The 17,393-nt window shown below is 50.4% G+C and overlaps 2 protein-coding genes across 3 annotated transcripts; both read right to left on the bottom strand.

Annotated features, from left to right (window-relative positions):
- Positions 1 to 5,751: 5,751 nt before the first annotated feature.
- LOC133892479 (uncharacterized) lies at positions 5,752 to 7,181 on the bottom strand. The gene is made up of 2 exons (XM_062333289.1): positions 6,751 to 7,181; positions 5,752 to 5,870 (listed from the first exon to the last, which is right to left on the bottom strand). Exons 1-2 carry the CDS (start codon positions 7,020 to 7,022, stop codon positions 5,831 to 5,833), a joined length of 312 nt encoding a protein of 103 aa, XP_062189273.1. The 5' UTR covers positions 7,023 to 7,181; the 3' UTR covers positions 5,752 to 5,830.
- Positions 7,182 to 8,060: 879 nt separating this feature from the next.
- Positions 8,061 to 17,106, bottom strand: LOC133892477 (probable prolyl 4-hydroxylase 6). 2 transcript variants are annotated; one of them, XM_062333288.1, is made up of 7 exons: positions 16,693 to 17,097; positions 16,540 to 16,597; positions 16,343 to 16,447; positions 9,168 to 9,225; positions 8,899 to 9,074; positions 8,746 to 8,806; positions 8,061 to 8,536 (listed from the first exon to the last, which is right to left on the bottom strand). In XM_062333288.1, the coding sequence occupies exons 1-7, from the start codon at positions 16,896 to 16,898 to the stop codon at positions 8,226 to 8,228; spliced, it is 975 nt and encodes a 324-aa protein (XP_062189272.1). In that variant the 5' UTR covers positions 16,899 to 17,097; the 3' UTR covers positions 8,061 to 8,225. The 2 variants fall into 2 exon arrangements, with proteins under 2 accessions (XP_062189272.1, XP_062189271.1); XM_062333287.1 differs by having other exon boundaries at positions 8,899 to 9,225; positions 16,693 to 17,106.
- Positions 17,107 to 17,393: the final 287 nt, after the last annotated feature.

Below are 17,393 nucleotides of genomic sequence, written 5' to 3'. Positions count from 1 at the left end.
TATCCACAAATCTTCATTTTTGAGCTGAGCCATGAGTTCCCCCGTGACTCCTTTTGGAGTGTCGATTCCTAACGAGCCCCTAAGCTAGTTATGGGTCTCGTAAACTACTATTCATTCAGTCGTGTCATCTGATGATTTCACAAACGTCTTTGAGGGTTCCTCTATGAAAACCCGGTTTATCCTAGAGATCATGAGGAGGCTCGATGGGCAAGAATATCGGCGTGGCAATTATCATTCCTTGTGATATATTTGACCTCAAGTCTAAAAAATTTCTTTTCAAGCTTCCTCACCTCCGCGAGGTAGTCTGTCATGATCTTATCCGAGGTTTGATACTCTTTGCTGACTTACTTCACCACCAACTATGAATCCCCTTTCATGAGAAGGTGGTGGAAACCAAGAGCAGAAGCTACTCGGAGATTGGTAAGCAAACCCTCATATTCGGTTACATTATTTGTGGCTAGAAAGTCAATCTACAAAGTGTATTGCAAGTTTTCACCTATTGGAGAGATAAGTATGATTCTTACTCCCATGCCTTGAAGCATAAGTGACCCGTCAAAGAAAAGAGTCCATATATCCAACACATTGTTGTGGTTGTCCTGGGGTTGATTGAGTTCTTTCCATTTGGCCACGAAGTCAGCGAGTATTTGTGACTTGATCACAGTCTAAGGTATGAAGCAAACATCAAATTCCCTGAGCTCGATAACCCACTTAGCGATTCATCCAGTGGCATCTCTTTTATGGGGGATCTCATTGTTGTAGTCCTTGGCGCATTGATCCATAAAGTGACTTACCTTGTCGCCAGAGTCATCGCCAGTTACGTCTTTATCGATGTCCACCCGATCGATCATCGACTCATTGTTGGTCGAGGGGTGAAGTTGTCGTATAACCCCTCGTCCGAGAAGCCGGTCTTTGGTGCAGGTTTGGGTGAAACGGACGGCATGTCGTGTGCGGAAGTTTCAATACTTTTGTCATGATCCCCACGGACGACGCCAGCTGTAGACGATTGGTGAACCGCTGATTTTATGAACTTATAGAAATAGTAGGGGATGCTTCGAGTAGACGAATCACACAATGCACACACGATCTTATACAGGTTCTGGCGTCCCTTAGGATAATAGCCTACATCATGTTGGTCTTATATTAATCTCTGGAACTATTTACAAGGGGATGATTGGCTAGCTTAGATAGATCTAAATCTAGTCGGAGGGCTCCCTTGTATGTAGTCGGGGAGAGAAGCTAATGCATATCTAAGTTGCAGAGAGCTCAAGGGTGCAGAGCTTCTGCAAGCTTGAATGGAATCAATGAAGTTGTGTTGAATTCTAATGACTTGTCCTCCGCGGTGTCCACTATCTCCGTATATATAGGGGGGTCATCATATGACTCATAGAGTCTTTCCTTATAATGTTTGGAGATAAATTTTCCTATTTATTAGATATCCCGGATATCTACGGGCAGTTTTTATACGTCTAGGAATTCCTTTCTCAGGGATAGAGATATATCTTGACAATGTAGGAAAACCCCAAGATGTTCAAATAGTAGTTTTATACTACCTATCGTCAAGTCTAACAGGAGGTGTAGAATGATATGTGCTAGTTCAACATACAATACTGCAAGGTAAAGAAGTAATAGCTAGTAGCATCCCCCTGAAGTCACTACCAATCACCAATTCAGTTCAGCAACACGTAGCTCTTTGATTCTAATGGAGTGGGCAATAGGAGCAAAGTCCTGAGTGCACCACACCTCAATTTTGCAAATGCGTTTAGGTGTGTGTGTGTGTATGTCCGAATTGTCCTCTTGACGAAAAAAAATCACTTGCCCGAACTCCTCTCCCTTCCTGTCTCACGTGTTTCAAAAGGCACTGACGTCGGGAGGAGAGCAAGGGAGGGATCATTCCAGGAGAAAACCTCGCACAAAGCAGAGGATTAATCAAGCACAAGAGCAGTGAGGAAAGATCAGCTCACTTGAAGCTGCAGCAGCGGCGACCTATGACCGGCGTGCTTGACTTCTTGAGTAGCTAGGCAGGGTGCTGCAGCTACTGGCCTACTGCCTGTTGCAGCCAGATTCGTCGGCTCAAAGTTGACCAGTCGGGGCGTGGACATGTGGGCACATCCATGCGTGGTCGCTACAAAGAAGGAGGAGCCGAGGAGCAAGGAGGGAAGCATCGCAGCGGGCAGGTGCTGTAGGGTCTCAACTCGGCACTTGTGGTTCCCTCAGCGGCTCGACCGTTTGACTCCTGATCGCGTGGAGGCAGAGCGTCGAAGGAGCCGAGTGCATGGGCGAGGGCTACACGCGACAGCAGGACTGGGCGGCTGGCCGGCTGGGCAAGTGGGCTGAGGCGCTGAGCTGAGCAGGCCACGGGTGTCCGTATGGGCCGGATAGCCCTAGTGCACAAGTTGTTTGGACCGTGGTGCACACAAGGTAAAAACGGGTCCAAATACTAGTAATTTTTTTGGGCCCTGGTGCGAGTGCACTAGGATGGCCTCATTGGGCTTTGACCTTGACGGGCACACCTTAGACTCTCACCTTCTCCTCTTCATCGTAGAAGGTCGCCAACTTGTCGGTAGCCTAGTCCTCAGACGGTGATGTCAAGGTTAGTGCGGAAAGCTCGAATGGTGGTGGCAACGGAGACTCGAGAAGGTACAGAGAGAAAGAGGAGGAGGCCATGGCATGGATTGGCACCGTGAGGCGAGCATGGGAAGAACAGCTAGGGAAGAGTGGAGAGAGAGCAAAGAGTGAGAGAGTGAAAAAACCCTAACCCTTCCCATGAGAATAAAAGCGCTAAGCAATGTCTAGTATTCCAAAAGACTCTATGTATTTCCAGATGGCCATTAATAAAAGCCATCTGAATTAATGGCCAACCCAACCCCACCCAATGGCTCTTAGAATTCCAAACCACAAGTATCTATAGATGTTTGTAATTTGGTGATAAAGTGGACGGTATGATTACCATATGTCAGCCAAATATAAGGCAGACCGTTGCTCTTCGGAGCTCTCCACCATAACTAATGACTTTCTAGCTTCTACCAATTAGCAGACAACTATTGTTGAGCGCCGACTGTGATTTGAATATCGCACTCGTATTACCATATGTCGTCTTTGATATGGCGTCATTGATGTGAGAGCATGAATAATATTTGTGATCTATAACTTTTTTTCCAAAGTTTATCCTGATCTCAGTTGTATCTCTTTATCCATGAACAAATGTTTGAGTATCTCAAATTTGGTACTCCTAACCCTCCATATTCTTTTTCCATACAAATGCTATCCCAACTTGCTAAGTGGTAATTGTGATGACCCTCAAAATTATTCCATAATAGCTTTAATATCCCATTAAGGAAACTTAACAAAGGACTCAGTTGGTAGAGCCTCGAGTTGAGAGGCCGCCCACTCAGGCTTGAAACAGGTGCCCGCAGATCATTTGAGTACCTCTATAAAAGGTTTGGTACTCCTCTCTCTTACGACAAAGCCAGGGGGCGTCTCTCCCGTGGTCGAGTTTGCGTTGAAAAAATTTGCAATCCCTTATTTGCCATTGATGTGTTAATGATACGTGGTGTCCACTTGTGTCACCGATAGTGGCAAATAAGTGATTGTGCAAAATTGCAATGGCAGAAAAAAAAATTCCTTTAATAAAAGACATAAGATATAAGAGAATACTAGCTAAACTTGATTTGTCAGTACCAGCCTACCTCCATTTGACAATAGCTAGTCTACCTCACCATCCATATACTTTTTTAATTATCAACAATTGATTGAGTAACTTTTTCCTCAAGTTTTATAATGTAGAGGAATTCCTAAGTATTTGATGGGAAATCAACTACCGGGCAGTTAAGTATATGAGCAGCTACATGTGTCTCTTCTATATTCAGATTTAAAGGAAACTCACTAGCTTTTACTGTGTATGGCAGAAGCAGACGCATGCCTCTTTAGTCCAGAAAAATGAGGTCTTAGGTGGAATTTCGAACACACATACACACACAAAGAAAGACCATAGTATTACGGATACAATGTTTCACAAAACTACATAGTTTGTTATATCCAAACACTTCCTAATTTCGTCAAACCTAGGTACTCTTCCAAAAGCTAAAAAAAAACTACGCATCCAAATGGGACCTTATGTTGGTGCTTAAAGAAAAACTAGCGAATAAGTACACGAGTGGTTTGTCGTATAGGAGTACAATATGCAATTTCACGAATTGTCAACAGTGCAAGATTTGTTTTGGAGCATTATCTTTGTATTTTATTTTAGATCAAATCGAACCACCTCAACTCATAAGCAGTTGCATATTGATCCAAAGAGAATATGATGGTGATTGAAATATTAGTTAGTTCCAAGCAGTCGAAAAATGGCTATTTTAGTACTAAGGAAACAAGTATTCATAATATTTCCAACTGTTTATTCCAAAAATGAACAATTTGCCATCCGACAGTACAAAAATCGTGATACACTCAGTTTCCTCCTATTCTGAGAAGGAAATGCACGTAAGCAAATTGCAGATTGAAAATCCTTATTTTTTCTTGCTTTTGAAGTCATTTGTCAACAAATCAAAATGAAAAAGGGCAAGCAGTGTAGTACATAGGAAGCTCCCTAGTATTCTTTGGATCAGGAGTAAAAAAAACTGGCTCTAGCTGGCTGCACAAACTGTTTACACGTTTTCCCCCACTTTAGTCTGCATATGTTACAATGGAGAAAAAACATACAATTCACTTGTTGTCAAGGACACAAGACTGGTCAAGAAAATAATATAGTAATCCAAAGGTGAAGAAGGTTCATCCTTTAACCATGAGCACAGGTTCTTATCAGCCTTCCCCACAAAACTTTGCTTTGGGCCTCATTCAGGGGGCACCTTTGGCTGCTCAAAGTTGTACTCTATTATTGCGAGAGAGAGAGAGAGAGAGGACGAAAAAAAAAGATGTGGAAAAAGCATTCATGGGAGAGAATCCATGCTGCTTTGGCAGTTTGGAGCTTCTTTTCTTTATCTCACCATCTCCCCTTTATCTTGTTCCTATGCATGCTTCCTGCTGATTTACTACAGTAAATTTATTGGCTGTTTTTTAAGGATGGGGAAATTGCATAGCACAGATAACTGTTCTAGAAACTAAACATGGGAAAAGAATTTGTATTGATGTTCTTAAAGCAACCTGAAATATTGTATCTTTTAAAAGCAATCAACTGGCAAATAAGGAATTGGAAGGTTGATTATACCAAATTCTATAAGCTGTCATGTACGCCTCAAAACATATTTTTGTTGCAGTGAAAACGATAAGGTGATTAGCAATTGGAGCATGCTAATATGAAAATCAAAAGCTTCTTTAGCAAAGAAGTAGGTCTACTTTACCTTCGTGCTAGGGCACAAACTACAATGGATTTCACATCTCATCACAAGATAAGAAACAAAGCTTGGAAATTATTGGTCATCTCATCTTTACCTGTTTCTCTATAGCAAAGTTGCAATGTGCTTTCCAATGAGTACAAATAAATAGGGAAATAAATAACAAATAATACTACAAACATGTGCAAGGCAAACAAAGGAGCTCTTGCCCACATCTCTCTGCCCAACCTTTGATGCCTGTTTTTTGTGAGAAGGAAGCTTGACAGTGCTCTTTTGAGTCTTTACAAACCACTACCAGTAGAGTGACTTTTGTTTTCCAAAAGCAAAAGTTTTTGTGCCCTCGAATCATCTTAAATAGCAGTGGTTTGAACAAGACAGACCCACCACAAATGCGTGCAGCTCCTGTGTCCCCCCCCCCCCCCCCTTTCTTCTTGCTACACAATGATCAGATCCACAATAACTACTTCAGAAACTTCGGTTCATCGGGGCGCGCGTGCCGCCTAGGCTCTGTCTGGAGATCTTCCTGACTCGCCAGCTCCCCTGGAAGAATGCAGAATTGTGAGCATTTGGAAACTAGAGGAAGGAAAATAATTGGAACAGCTTGCAAGTGTTGTGTCAAGGTGACTTATACTGCATCATTGAGCTTTTGATTGACTAATATATAATTCACAATGACATAGTAGAGTGTAGTTTGTTTGACTGATTCAGATGGTTTCTCACTAATCATTCCAAGTATGATAAGTGCATGCAGTGTACTCATTAGGAGAGTTGGAGTGATAGATCCACCTTTGTTAAAAGGTTCGCACTCTGGTATCATCGTGGAGAACAGGGGTAGTGTTGGTGTAATGAAGACAAAGAGTGTGATCATCTCTTCTTATGTTACCATCTCATTATCTTTATTGCAAAATTCGTACAAAAATATAAATTTAGTCACTATTCAGTCTGTACTTTTGATTTAGTCTAAACCAAAAAGATGAGAGAATAAGGAGGCATAAATACAGTACTAAGGTCTTCTATACTAAACAAAATTAAGATTACACTAAATGCATTCAGTATAGAAGGATCCACACTAAATGTTTTCAGTATAGGAGTTAAAAGGGTCCATGGAAGGGCATGACAACAGAATTATATATCACCTTGTTCTGCTTTTACGACATTTGGTGTCAAATGGGAATCTTAAGAGAACTATGGAAGGCACGGCATGATTATAGAATTGTATATCATTTTCTTCTTTTAGACTTTTGATGTTAAATGGGATTCTCAAGAGATCCATGGAAGGGCATGAAGATGGGAACTCGATTCGAAATGCGAGACATCTCACGCTACTATTCATACTGAATTTTCTGAAACAAATGAAGAAGAAAAGAGAGCAGCACATCTGCACACGCCATGTTTCGCATGCAAGAAATGGAAATGGTACCTGTTGTGGATTGGATCCGGTCCATTGGGCACCCTCCTCTTGCTGCTGCTCAAAGGATCATCATCCCTGAAGTCCTCCAGTGTCCTCCTCTGATCACCCAACCCTCCATTGGCTCCGATCATCATCCTTCTACCACCTACTGCGGTAATGCTCATCGGCGACGACGCCTTCGAGCTTCTCTCCACCACCAAAGACACCAAAACAAGGCCCCCAAGAAGGATGGCCAATGCCGCCGCCGATGCCCGCCTCGCGGACCCGGCCAGCCTGCTCATAATCCTATCCTACTTTCACTTGCAATTTTGCACCGCCACTGCCACCACCCCTCTATGAGCTTCTCATAGGGTGTTGCAATGCAAGTGCAAGTGCAAGGCCTCCTCTCTCAGCACAATATATTGTAGAGAAGCAGTGGTATGTGTGTTTTCTTCAGAGTTTCTCGTTTCTTCAGCAGGTTCTGATGTGCTTTTGAAGGGTGTAATGCTGGGGGCCCGGGTAGAATCAAAGCAAGCCAGCCATACTATCCTTTGCTTTTTGAGTTATGTTATTTTCATCCTTCTCCTTTTCATTTTTATCCCTTTGATCTTTCAGTGGTAAAGAGAATGAACAGGAGTTTAAGGTGACAAAACTGGCAGTGCTGTCTGGTCCATGACTATTCCTTGGTTATCCCAGAAGTACAACCAAGTTAGGGGATAACTTAGATTACATGGAAGAGCTTAGAATAAAGAAACAAAGGAGAGAACTAATCTTTGAGTAAATCTAGGAGGAGGCATGACAGATGAGAGATTGCACTGGTAAAGTAAGGCCCAAAGCAGCGTCAAAGTGAGAAGCACCCTGAAGAAATACACATTTCCATGCATGCTACTACTCTCTGGTGATATGTCACTATCCTTTTTATTGGATCTTGACTACATGCATTACACTTTGCTCATCAGACCTGAAGAAAACATTGAACTGAAAATCCATTCACATTTGAATTTGCTGAAAAGCATTTAGGCTCTGAACTCCTTTTAAGATGTTATTTATCAACTTTTTTTTTGCAGCAAGTAAAGTTTCTTTAAACAAAAGCCAAGATGAGGCAGGAGAGAAAGTGCACATAACTTCTATATTGTGGAAAGGGCCAAAGGAGTTGGTTATTTTTTAGACAGCCTGACACACTGGCTGTCCTGAAATTCACTGTTATGCAAGCCAACAAAATTAAAGTGGAACATGCAGTTGCATTGCTGCCACTGCCAATCGTAGGGAAGATTCCATTTCTACTGCATCAGTAAATACCAAAAGTTACTTCACCTGCACTTGCAGTAAACTTGAAATCTTCAAAACGTAATGACTAATGAAAGGCAGCATCTATCTTTACTACTGTTCACTGTCTGAAAACGCAAATACTCCTAATTTCATCTGGGAAATTTCTCTAATTATGTACACATCAGGTATCCATAAGTGACGCCCACGCTGAATTTTGAAAGAAAATGCAAAACGGTCTATGAGTCGCAGACGTTGCAGCTCTTTCGGCACTGACCAGGCGATCCCTCGGCGCCTACCATGAACACCGGGTTCTTCTCGCATTCGCCCACTGCAGCCCATTGCGCGCAATACTCGCTCTTGTCAGAGCATCCTTCGCTCTCCTCCTTCAGGACCGGGGGATCCTGGTATGACCTTACGTGGATCCACTTTGGCGCAGACCATTTTTCGCCTTTGATGACCGGGCAGCTCCCATGGAGGCTGAGCGGGTCTGGGACACCATCGACGTGAAGACTAAAGAAGAGCACTGCGTCACCTTTCACCGGTTTCACTGCAACAAGAAATCAACCTTGTTACCATCAGACTTCAGAGCTTCAGAGTCTGATGCAATACAGTTCTTGACGAGGAACTAAAGCACACAAACCTGTAACAGCTTCAGAGAGCTGCCTGTTATATTAATTAGCAAAAGAGCCGGATGGGCTAAGAAACAGATTTAAAGTTTCCAGGTATTCGGTGTTTCAGTGTGAGATGAAAGATTACCTGCCAATCCTTTCTGTGCACACTCAGAGAAAGTGTCATCCTTGGGCTGAGACTCCCACCCCTGCATCAATTTGAACTGGCAACGTCACGAACCACAACAACACATACAGTACTTGGACTGGAAACGTCAAGAAGAGCAGATCTGTTGGGTACCTTGGCATTCGGGAACACGGTCTCGCCTCCTTTCTCGACAGTGGACAGATACATGAGCACCGTCGCATACCGGTGGCCTCCCCTCGCCTGATTGACCTTGTCGTGGAAATAATCGAAGTGCGGCTCGTACTTCTGACCGTGCTCGTAGCGGAGTATCTGAATGTTCTCAGCGTTCTCTGATGAAATCACGGGTTGGTTACATGTCAAAGACTTCTGCCTGAACAAACAATGTAAGAAGCAAACAGACTGAACTTTTGAAGCTCGTTCACCTTCAGGAAGAAATGTCCATGCCGCAATCCTCTCTTCAATCCTACTTATCACCGGATCCTTCGCAAAACAAGATAAAAGGAAACGAAAAAACATTACCATCACTCATTAGAACCGCACACCATCCCTTGCAAAATTCAGCAACAAAATCCTAGCCTAACTACTGTCGCTACCAGAACTGGTCCCGGTTGCAGCCAATGAGCTCATCAGCTGCTGCATCGATGGACCATGGATGGTTACTGATGCCTGGATCCTTAGTAACTGCTGTGCAGAGGAGTGCCAGTGGTCCAGCAACTGACGCTGGCCTGGATGATGTTTACCGATTGCCGGTGCCGTGCCGCGATCAGGAGGCACACATCAGATTCACAGCAAGTGCAACGACAGGCCACTGGTGGAGATCTAAATGTTCAGTAATGGCAACGTTGCACTGATGACAGTGAGTAGCAATAGCATTGACCTTGCAATAACCATGGACATGAGATGGTTCAGACCGTCAGAGACAGGACGGATGAAATTGAAAAGGAAGGATTAGAAACGATTACTGGACATCAAGATATCCAGGGATCCGGACCACTGCAGCAGATGTCAGAAGCCAGAAGATAGATGGCATCCAGTGATAGGATAAGTCCTTGTGCAGCACATGGTCTTTGTGGGGCTGCCACATGGTGGTGGTCTTGCTGCCCATATGCTTTAGGACAGCATCTAGGACACTAGGACAGCATCTAGGACAGCATCTTAGACTAGCATCTTAGACTAGAGGACAGCATCTAGGACAGCATCTTAGACTAGCATCTTAGACTAGCATCTTGGTATATGCTTGGCTGGCCATGAGCCTATAAATATGTATCCCAACCCATCAGGTTGGCATGACATTTGTGTGAGAATAAAGGAAAAATTGCTCCAACTCCTAGTGTCATCCTCTCTCGATGAGAGTAAGAATTCAGCTACTACCAAGAGTAAGAATTCAGCGACTAACAAGTGGTATCAGAGCCTGTTTATCCTGTAGCCTGAGCATCTCCTGCTCATCTCCCCCCTCAGCCTCGCAGCAGCCCCAGCTAAGAGCAGCAGCAGCCCCGGTTGCTCCTGCTCACCCCTCTCCCTCTGCGCAGAGCAGCAGTAGCTCGTCTGAAGCAGCCCTCTCCCCACGCAGCAGCCCTCCCCCGGTAGCGCGTCATGTCCGCAGGGCAGTCTCAGCGCTCGGTCGCCTCGAGCACGCGGCGTCGGCAGGAGGCCGAACTTGCCGCGGCAGAGGAACGCGAGCGAGCGGCGGCAGAGACCGCTGCGGCGGCGGCAAGGGCGTCGAGGCTGGCAGCGGCGGAGCTAGCAGCAGCCAGAGCGGAGGCAGAAGCAGCGGCGGCGGCGGTTGCAGCACGTGCGGCGGCAGCGGAGGTCGAGGCTCTGCGCGGCAGCACCGGCAGCTCCATTTCTGCTGACGACAGCGCCGACGCGGACCTCGAGCTGCCGGAGGCAGAGGCAGCGCGAGAGCGGGCGGCACAGTGGGCAGCGGCGCACGCCCACGAGCGGGGCGGCAGCCCAGACAGGCGCGGACGCGCCGGCGGCGCTCCTGGAGGAGGCGCGCACGGCAACGGTGGCGGACGGGTCGATGGAGAGCGCGGCCTTTACAGGCGGCGTGGCTCTCTCTCCCCGGATCGGTACCGTGGTCACCACGGGTTCCAGGCTATTGTCAGGGACGTCGGCCCCGGCGGTGGGTGGCCTACCCTCACTAAGACCAACTACGTCGAGTGGGCTGCGGTGATGAGGGTAAAGCTCCAGGTGCGACACATGTGGGAGGCAGTCCGGTACGGTGACGTCGACTACGACCAGGATCGACGGGCGCTGGATGCCCTCATCGCAGCAGTCCCGTCCGAGATGCAGTTCTCGCTTACCAATAAGCGGACTGCCAAGGAGGCTTGGGACGCCATCGCTGCGGCACGCATCGGCAGCGACCGCGCCCGCAAGTCCACACTGCAGGCACTTCGCAAGGAGTGGGAGAACCTGGCCTTCAAGCCAGGTGAGGACGTTGATGACTTTGCTCTTCGTCTCAACACTCTGTTGCAGAAGATGGTGCAGTTCGGCGAAGACACCTACGGCGAGGAGAGAGCTGTCGAAAAGCTCTTCCGTTGCGTCCCCGAGAAGTACAAGCAGATGGCTCGCTCGATCGAGTCTCTGCTGGATCTCTCCACGATGTCGATCGAGGAGGCGATAGGTCGCCTCAAGGTCGTCGACAGCGATGAGCCACAATCTCTCTCGGGGCCCATCACCACTGGCGGGAAGCTCCTTCTCACTCGGGAGCAGTGGGATGCCTGCCAGGGTGACCGGAGGAAGGGGGAGCCTTCTTCCACGACAGGCGGCCGCAAGCGTGGCAAGCCGCGCAAGGCGCGCAGAGACACCCAGGCCGGGGCGCGAGGACGTGCCGAGGGTGATGCCCGCGGAGGCGCCCAGGGCGGCGCCGCCGGCAAGCACAAGCCGGCACGAGACGACACCTGCCGCAACTGCGGCCGGCTTGGCCATTGGGCCAAGGACTGTCGTCAGCCACGACGCGGCCAGGCCCACGTCGCACAGGCGGAGGAGGAGGAGCCGGCTCTGTTCATGGCTCATGCGAGCATAGAGCTACCTCCAGCGGCACCGGCCGCAGCGGCTCTCCTCCACCTTGACGAGCCAAAAGCACACGCCCTCCTCGGCGACGGCTCCGGCAACGACAAGACTGACGGGTGGTGCCTCGACACCGGTGCCACCCATCACATGACCGGTCGACGGGAGTTCTTCACCGAGCTTGACTCTAGCGTCCGAGGCTCCGTCAAATTTGGGGATGCCTCCGGCGTGGAGATCAAGGGCGTCAGTTCCGTCATCTTCACCGCCGTGTCTGGTGAGCACAGGCTGCTCACCGGAGTCTACTACATTCCCGCGTTGAGGAACTCTATCATCAGCTTGGGACAGCTGGATGAGAACGGTTCGCGCGTGGTTGTTGAGGATGGAGTCATGAGGATTTGGGATCGCCGTCGTCGCCTTCTTGCTAAGGTAACCAGAGGCACAAATCGACTCTACGTCCTTAACGTGCAGGTGGCACAACCCCTCTGTCTCGCCGCTCGTCGGGACGACGAGGCGTGGCAGTGGCACGAGCGCTTCGGGCACCTTCACTTCGAGGCCCTGAAGCGGCTCAGTGCCGCAGAGATGGTGCGAGGCCTGTCGTGCCTCGACCATGTGGAGCAGCTCTGCGACGTCTGCGTGTTGACGAAGCAGAGGCGACTCCCCTTTCCCCAGCGGGCGAGCTTCCGAGCCAAGGAGAGGCTCGAGCTTGTGCACGGGGACTTGTGTGGCCCGGTGACACCGGCCACACCGGGAGGACGACGCTACTTCCTGCTGCTCGTCGACGACCTCTCCCGCTACATGTGGGTGATGGTCCTCGGCAGCAAGGGAGAGGCTGCGGACGCCATCAGGCGCGCGCAGGCTGCTGCGGAGGCGGAGTGCGGCCGCAAGCTGCGCGTGCTGCGCACCGACAACGGCGGCGAATTCACGGCGGCTGAATTCGCGTCGTACTGCGCTGATAAGGGCATTCAGCGCCACTACTCCGCGCCGTACAGCCCGCAGCAGAACGGCGTCGTCGAGCGGCGCAACCAGACGGTTGTGGGGATGGCTCGGGCCCTCCTCAAGCAGAGGGGGATGCCGGCTGTCTTCTGGGGAGAGGCGGTGGTGACGGCCGTCTACATCCTCAACCGCTCGCCTACCAAGGCGCTCGACGGCAGGACGTCGTACGAGGCTTGGCATGGGCGCAAGCCGGCGGTCTCCCACTTACGGGTCTTCGGCTGCCTCGCGTTCGCCAAGGAGCTTGGCCACATCAGCAAGCTCGACGACAGGAGCACTCCGGGAGTGTTCATCGGCTACGCGGAGGGCTCGAAGGCCTACCGCATCCTCGACCCGAAGACACAGCGTGTGCACACGGCGCGCGACGTTGTGTTCAACGAAGGGCGAGGATGGGCGTGGGACAAGGCGATGGACGACAAATCGGCTCCGACGTACGACGACTTCACTGTCGAGTACGTCCACTTCGAGGGAGCTGGGGGAGTAGGCAGCTCTTCTTCGACGAGCATGTCTACCCCAGTCCCCGAGCCTCCACCGACCCCGGCGCCTGCTACTTCGACAGCACCACGTTCTCCAGCCAGGACCTCGGCTGCGATGAGTTCTTCACCGGCTCCACCACAGCCGGCAACGCCACGCACTCCAGCACCGACAGGCACCTCTCCGGGCACGTCTACTCCAACACCAGCTCGTGTCGAGCACAGCCCGGTTGAGCTCGCTACTCCGCTCTCTCACGACGAGGAGCGCATCGACGCGTACCACGACGGCGAGCCGTTGCGGTACCGTACGATGGAGAACCTTCTCGGCGACCAGCCAGTGCCGGGACTGGTGCCTCACGATCTGGAGGCGCAGTTGCACCTTGCGTGTGACGACGGCGAGCCTCGGTCGTTTGCAGAGGCCGAGAGACACGCGGCATGGCGCGCCGCGATGCAGTTGGAGATGGATGCGGTTGAGAAGAACCGCACCTGGGAGCTTGCTGACCTCCCTCGTGGTCACCGAGCGATCACCCTTAAGTGGGTGTTCAAGCTGAAGAGGGATGAAGCCGGCGCCATCGTCAAGCACAAGGCTCGCTTGGTGGCACGAGGTTTCGTGCAGCAGGAGGGGGTCGACTTCGACGACGCCTTCGCTCCCGTGGCACGGATGGAGTCCGTGCGACTCCTCCTTGCGCTAGCTGCCCAGGAGGGCTGGCGTGTTCATCACATGGACGTCAAGTCGGCGTTCCTTAACGGCGACTTGAAGGAGGAGGTCTACGTGCACCAGCCGCCGGGATTTACGATCCCCGGCAAGGAGGGCAAGGTGCTCCGCCTGCGCAAGGCCCTCTATGGCTTGCGGCAGGCACCGAGGGCGTGGAATGCCAAGTTGGATTCCACGCTAAAAGGGATGGGCTTCGAGCAAAGCCCGCACGAGGCGGCCATCTACCGACGGGGCAGTGGAGGAACTGCTCTGCTGGTGGGTGTCTACGTCGACGACTTGGTGATCACCGGCACCAAGGATGCGGAGGTGGCGGCATTCAAGGAAGAGATGAAGGCCACCTTCCAGATGAGTGACCTGGGACCTCTCTCCTTCTACCTGGGGATCGAGGTGCACCAGGATGACTCCGGGATCACGCTTCGATAGACCGCCTACGCCAAGCGCGTCGTTGAGCTAGCTGGGCTCACCGACTGCAACCCAGCTCTCACTCCGATGGAGGAGAGGCTGAAGCTGAGCCGCGACAGCACGACGGAGGAGGTGGACGCTACGCAGTACCGGCGTCTTGTGGGGAGCCTTCGCTATCTCGCCCACACACGGCCGGACTTGGCATTCTCCGTCGGCTACGTTAGTCGGTTCATGCAGCGACCGACGACGGAGCACCAGCAGGCTGTGAAGAGGATCATCCGCTACGTTGCGGGGACTCTCGACCACGGCCTCTACTACCCTAGGTGCCCTGGGGCGGCACACTTCATCGGGTACAGCGACAGCGACCACGCCGGCGACATCGACACCAGCAAGAGCACGAGCGGGATCCTCTTCTTCCTCGGCAAGTGCCTCGTTAGCTGGCAGTCGGTCAAGCAGCAGGTGGTGGCCCTGTCCAGCTGCGAGGCCGAGTACATAGCGGCCTCCACCGCTTCGACTCAGGCGCTCTGGCTCGCTCGACTGCTTGGTGATCTCCTCGGCAGAGACACTAGAGCGGTGGAGCTCAGGGTGGACAGCAAGTCCGCTCTAGCCCTGGCAAAGAACCCCGTTTTCCATGAACAGAGCAAGCACATCCGGGTGAGGTACCACTTCATCCGAGGCTGTTTGGAGGAAGGGAGCATCAAGGCGAGCTACATCAACACCAAGGATCAGCTTGCGGACCTGCTCACCAAGCCTCTTGGGAGGCTCAAGTTCCTTGAGCTCTGCTCCAGGACCGGGATGGTTCAATCTTCCCACAAGACGACGCACAAGATTTAGGGGGAGAATGATAGGATAAGTCCTTGTGCAGCACATGGTCTTTGTGAGGCTGCCACATGGTGGTGGTCTTGCTGCCCATATGCTTTAGGACAGCATCTAGGACATTAGGACAGCATCTAGGACAGCATCTTAGACTAGAGGACAGCATCTAGGACAGCATCTTAGACTAGCATCTTAGACTAGAGGACAGCATCTAGGACAGCATCTTAGACTAGCATCTTAGACTAGCATCTTGGTATATGCTTGGCTGGTCATGGGCCTATAAATATGTATCCCCAACCCCTCAGGTTGGCATGACATTTGTGTGAGAATAAAGGAAAAATTGCCCCAACTCCTAGTGTCATCCTCTCTCGATGAGAGTAAGAATTCAGCTACTACGAAGAGTAAGAATTCAGCGACTAACATCCAGAGCTTTCTTGCAACACTGAGGTCCCATGAAGAGTTGATTCCAATTCCAAAGGCCTCAGTTTTCAGCCACAAAGTGATCAATGCGGTAACTGAAATTTCGGAGCCTAGCAAGCCCAAACTAAAGTTTCATGCATTACACTGTAAACACTTCATGTTTCTCTAGCACAGGATTACAGTACTGCAAACTGAAAGCTTGGGGGAGGAGACAATCCCAAACTAAAGATTTCATGGATTACACCAAACATCTTCTTTTGGCTCCGTGAGAAGTAAAAAAAGTGCTGTAAAGTTTTTCCACTTGGGCAAGCGACCGATTGTTCTATCCGTGAGTTATCTTGTCTATCAATCGCTCTCTTCTGATATTTATCCATCTAATATAACATAAATAAACAGTCCTGATAACTGTATGTCTACAATGCTAGTGAAATTTTCCCTTCAATTCTATCTATGTTTCACATGTATGGACTGTTTCCTGCCCTACGGTACTAGATGCAGGATTGCAGGACTCAGCCATTCTTACTGTTCTATCTCTAGATGGATGTAGTAGCCAGGAAACAAAATTTATAGAATTCGGTTTTACGAAAGATCATCTCCTATGTGATGATACATGTTCACACACTCTCTCCTCTTCAGTCTAACTATTAAATCATATAATGAATGACATAAATAAAATCTTATGATAATCTTTCTGAATAAGATCATATAAAATTTGCTTCGTAGCAAGCATGGTGAAGTTGTGTAGAGGCGTGGTGTGCCGTGTGCGTACCTGGCGCTTGTCGAGGAACGTGCCGGAGCTGGTGCGCACCTCGCTCATGACGCTCTTGCCGGACTCGTTGTCCGCCACCATCGACCGCTGCACCTTCTTCTTCCCCTGTTCACTCACCGGACAAAACGGCATCAAGGCCATCGATCGAATTTACCTGTGCGACTCATGGTAGCATGCACAGACCACACACTGCTCACCAGCTTGACGAGGTGGTCGCACTCGGCGTCGGAGAGGAACCCCTTGTACACGAAGATCCTGCGGGGAGTGCACGCATGAAATTAACCGCACCAAGAACTCTGTAGCAACGACGACGTAGTCATCGGGTGTACAGGTCCTTCGTCGCTCCTCACCTTGGCTGCCACGAGACGGCCTTGACGCGCGAGGAGTAGAAGGGGAGCGCCGGGGCGACGGCTCCGGCACCGGCCTCCTCGTCGTCCACCTCACCCAAGAGGAGCACCGGCACGACGGCGGTGACGGCGAGGAGGGCGGCGAGGAAGAGCAGCGCGCTGCGCAGGGGCAGCTTCATGGCGTTCAGAGACACAGAGCAACCTTGCATGAACTACGAACCACCTAACTATAGCACGCACGCGAGCTCGCCGTCGTCAATGCCGACCGCTTTATACCGAGAACGAATGCGCAGCGACGCTTGACATGCGTTTCCGGTGGTTTTCCCGGGCGCCGGGGTTTTCTGCGGCCGCTGCAGTCGGGTTAGTCGCCGGTTTGTGCGTGCCCACGGCATGGCGGGAAGAGACCCTGGAGGAGCTGGAGAAAACTAGTGCGCGCGTGGCCATGTCGGGGGCGCTGACTCGTGGTTTCTTCTGGCCAGACGGCCGATACCGGAGGCGACGAGGGGAGCGGTAAAATCGAATCTACTGCTGCTGCTGCTGCAGCTGTCACATTTTTCTATGCGTGATTGACTTTCTCCCTGGCGTCATCGGGCCTTGCGTCTATAACTCAGTAAACGGAGCGTCGCTCCCGCGCAACCCGTGTTTCAGCGCGGGTGCTCGTATAGGTATACGCAAGCAAACATGCTTATATGGGCCATTCGACC

The sequence above is a fragment of the Phragmites australis genome, chromosome 15 (assembly GCF_958298935.1).
Source record: "Phragmites australis chromosome 15, lpPhrAust1.1, whole genome shotgun sequence".
NCBI classification, from domain to species: Eukaryota; Viridiplantae; Streptophyta; class Magnoliopsida; order Poales; family Poaceae; genus Phragmites; species Phragmites australis.
This window is presented reverse-complemented; position numbering and strand designations above follow the sequence as displayed.

Bases quoted from the DNA above. Each gene is read 5' to 3' on its own strand.
- LOC133892477 (XM_062333287.1), bottom strand. From the start codon at position 16,898: ATGCAAGGTTGCTCTGTGTCTCTGAACGCCATGAAGCTGCCCCTGCGC. The intron at 16,448-16,539 runs GTGAGCAGTGTG...GTGAGTGAACAG, and splicing joins GCGACCACCTCGTCAAGCTG to GGGAAGAAGAAGGTGCAGCG. The intron at 9,226-16,342 runs GTACGCACACGG...TGTTTTGCGAAG, and splicing joins CGTTCCTCGACAAGCGCCAG to GATCCGGTGATAAGTAGGAT.
- LOC133892479 (XM_062333289.1), bottom strand. From the start codon at position 7,022: ATGAGCAGGCTGGCCGGGTCCGCGAGGCGGGCATCGGCGGCGGCATTG. The intron at 5,871-6,750 runs GTACCATTTCCA...GCATTCTTCCAG, and splicing joins CCGGATCCAATCCACAACAG to GGGAGCTGGCGAGTCAGGAA.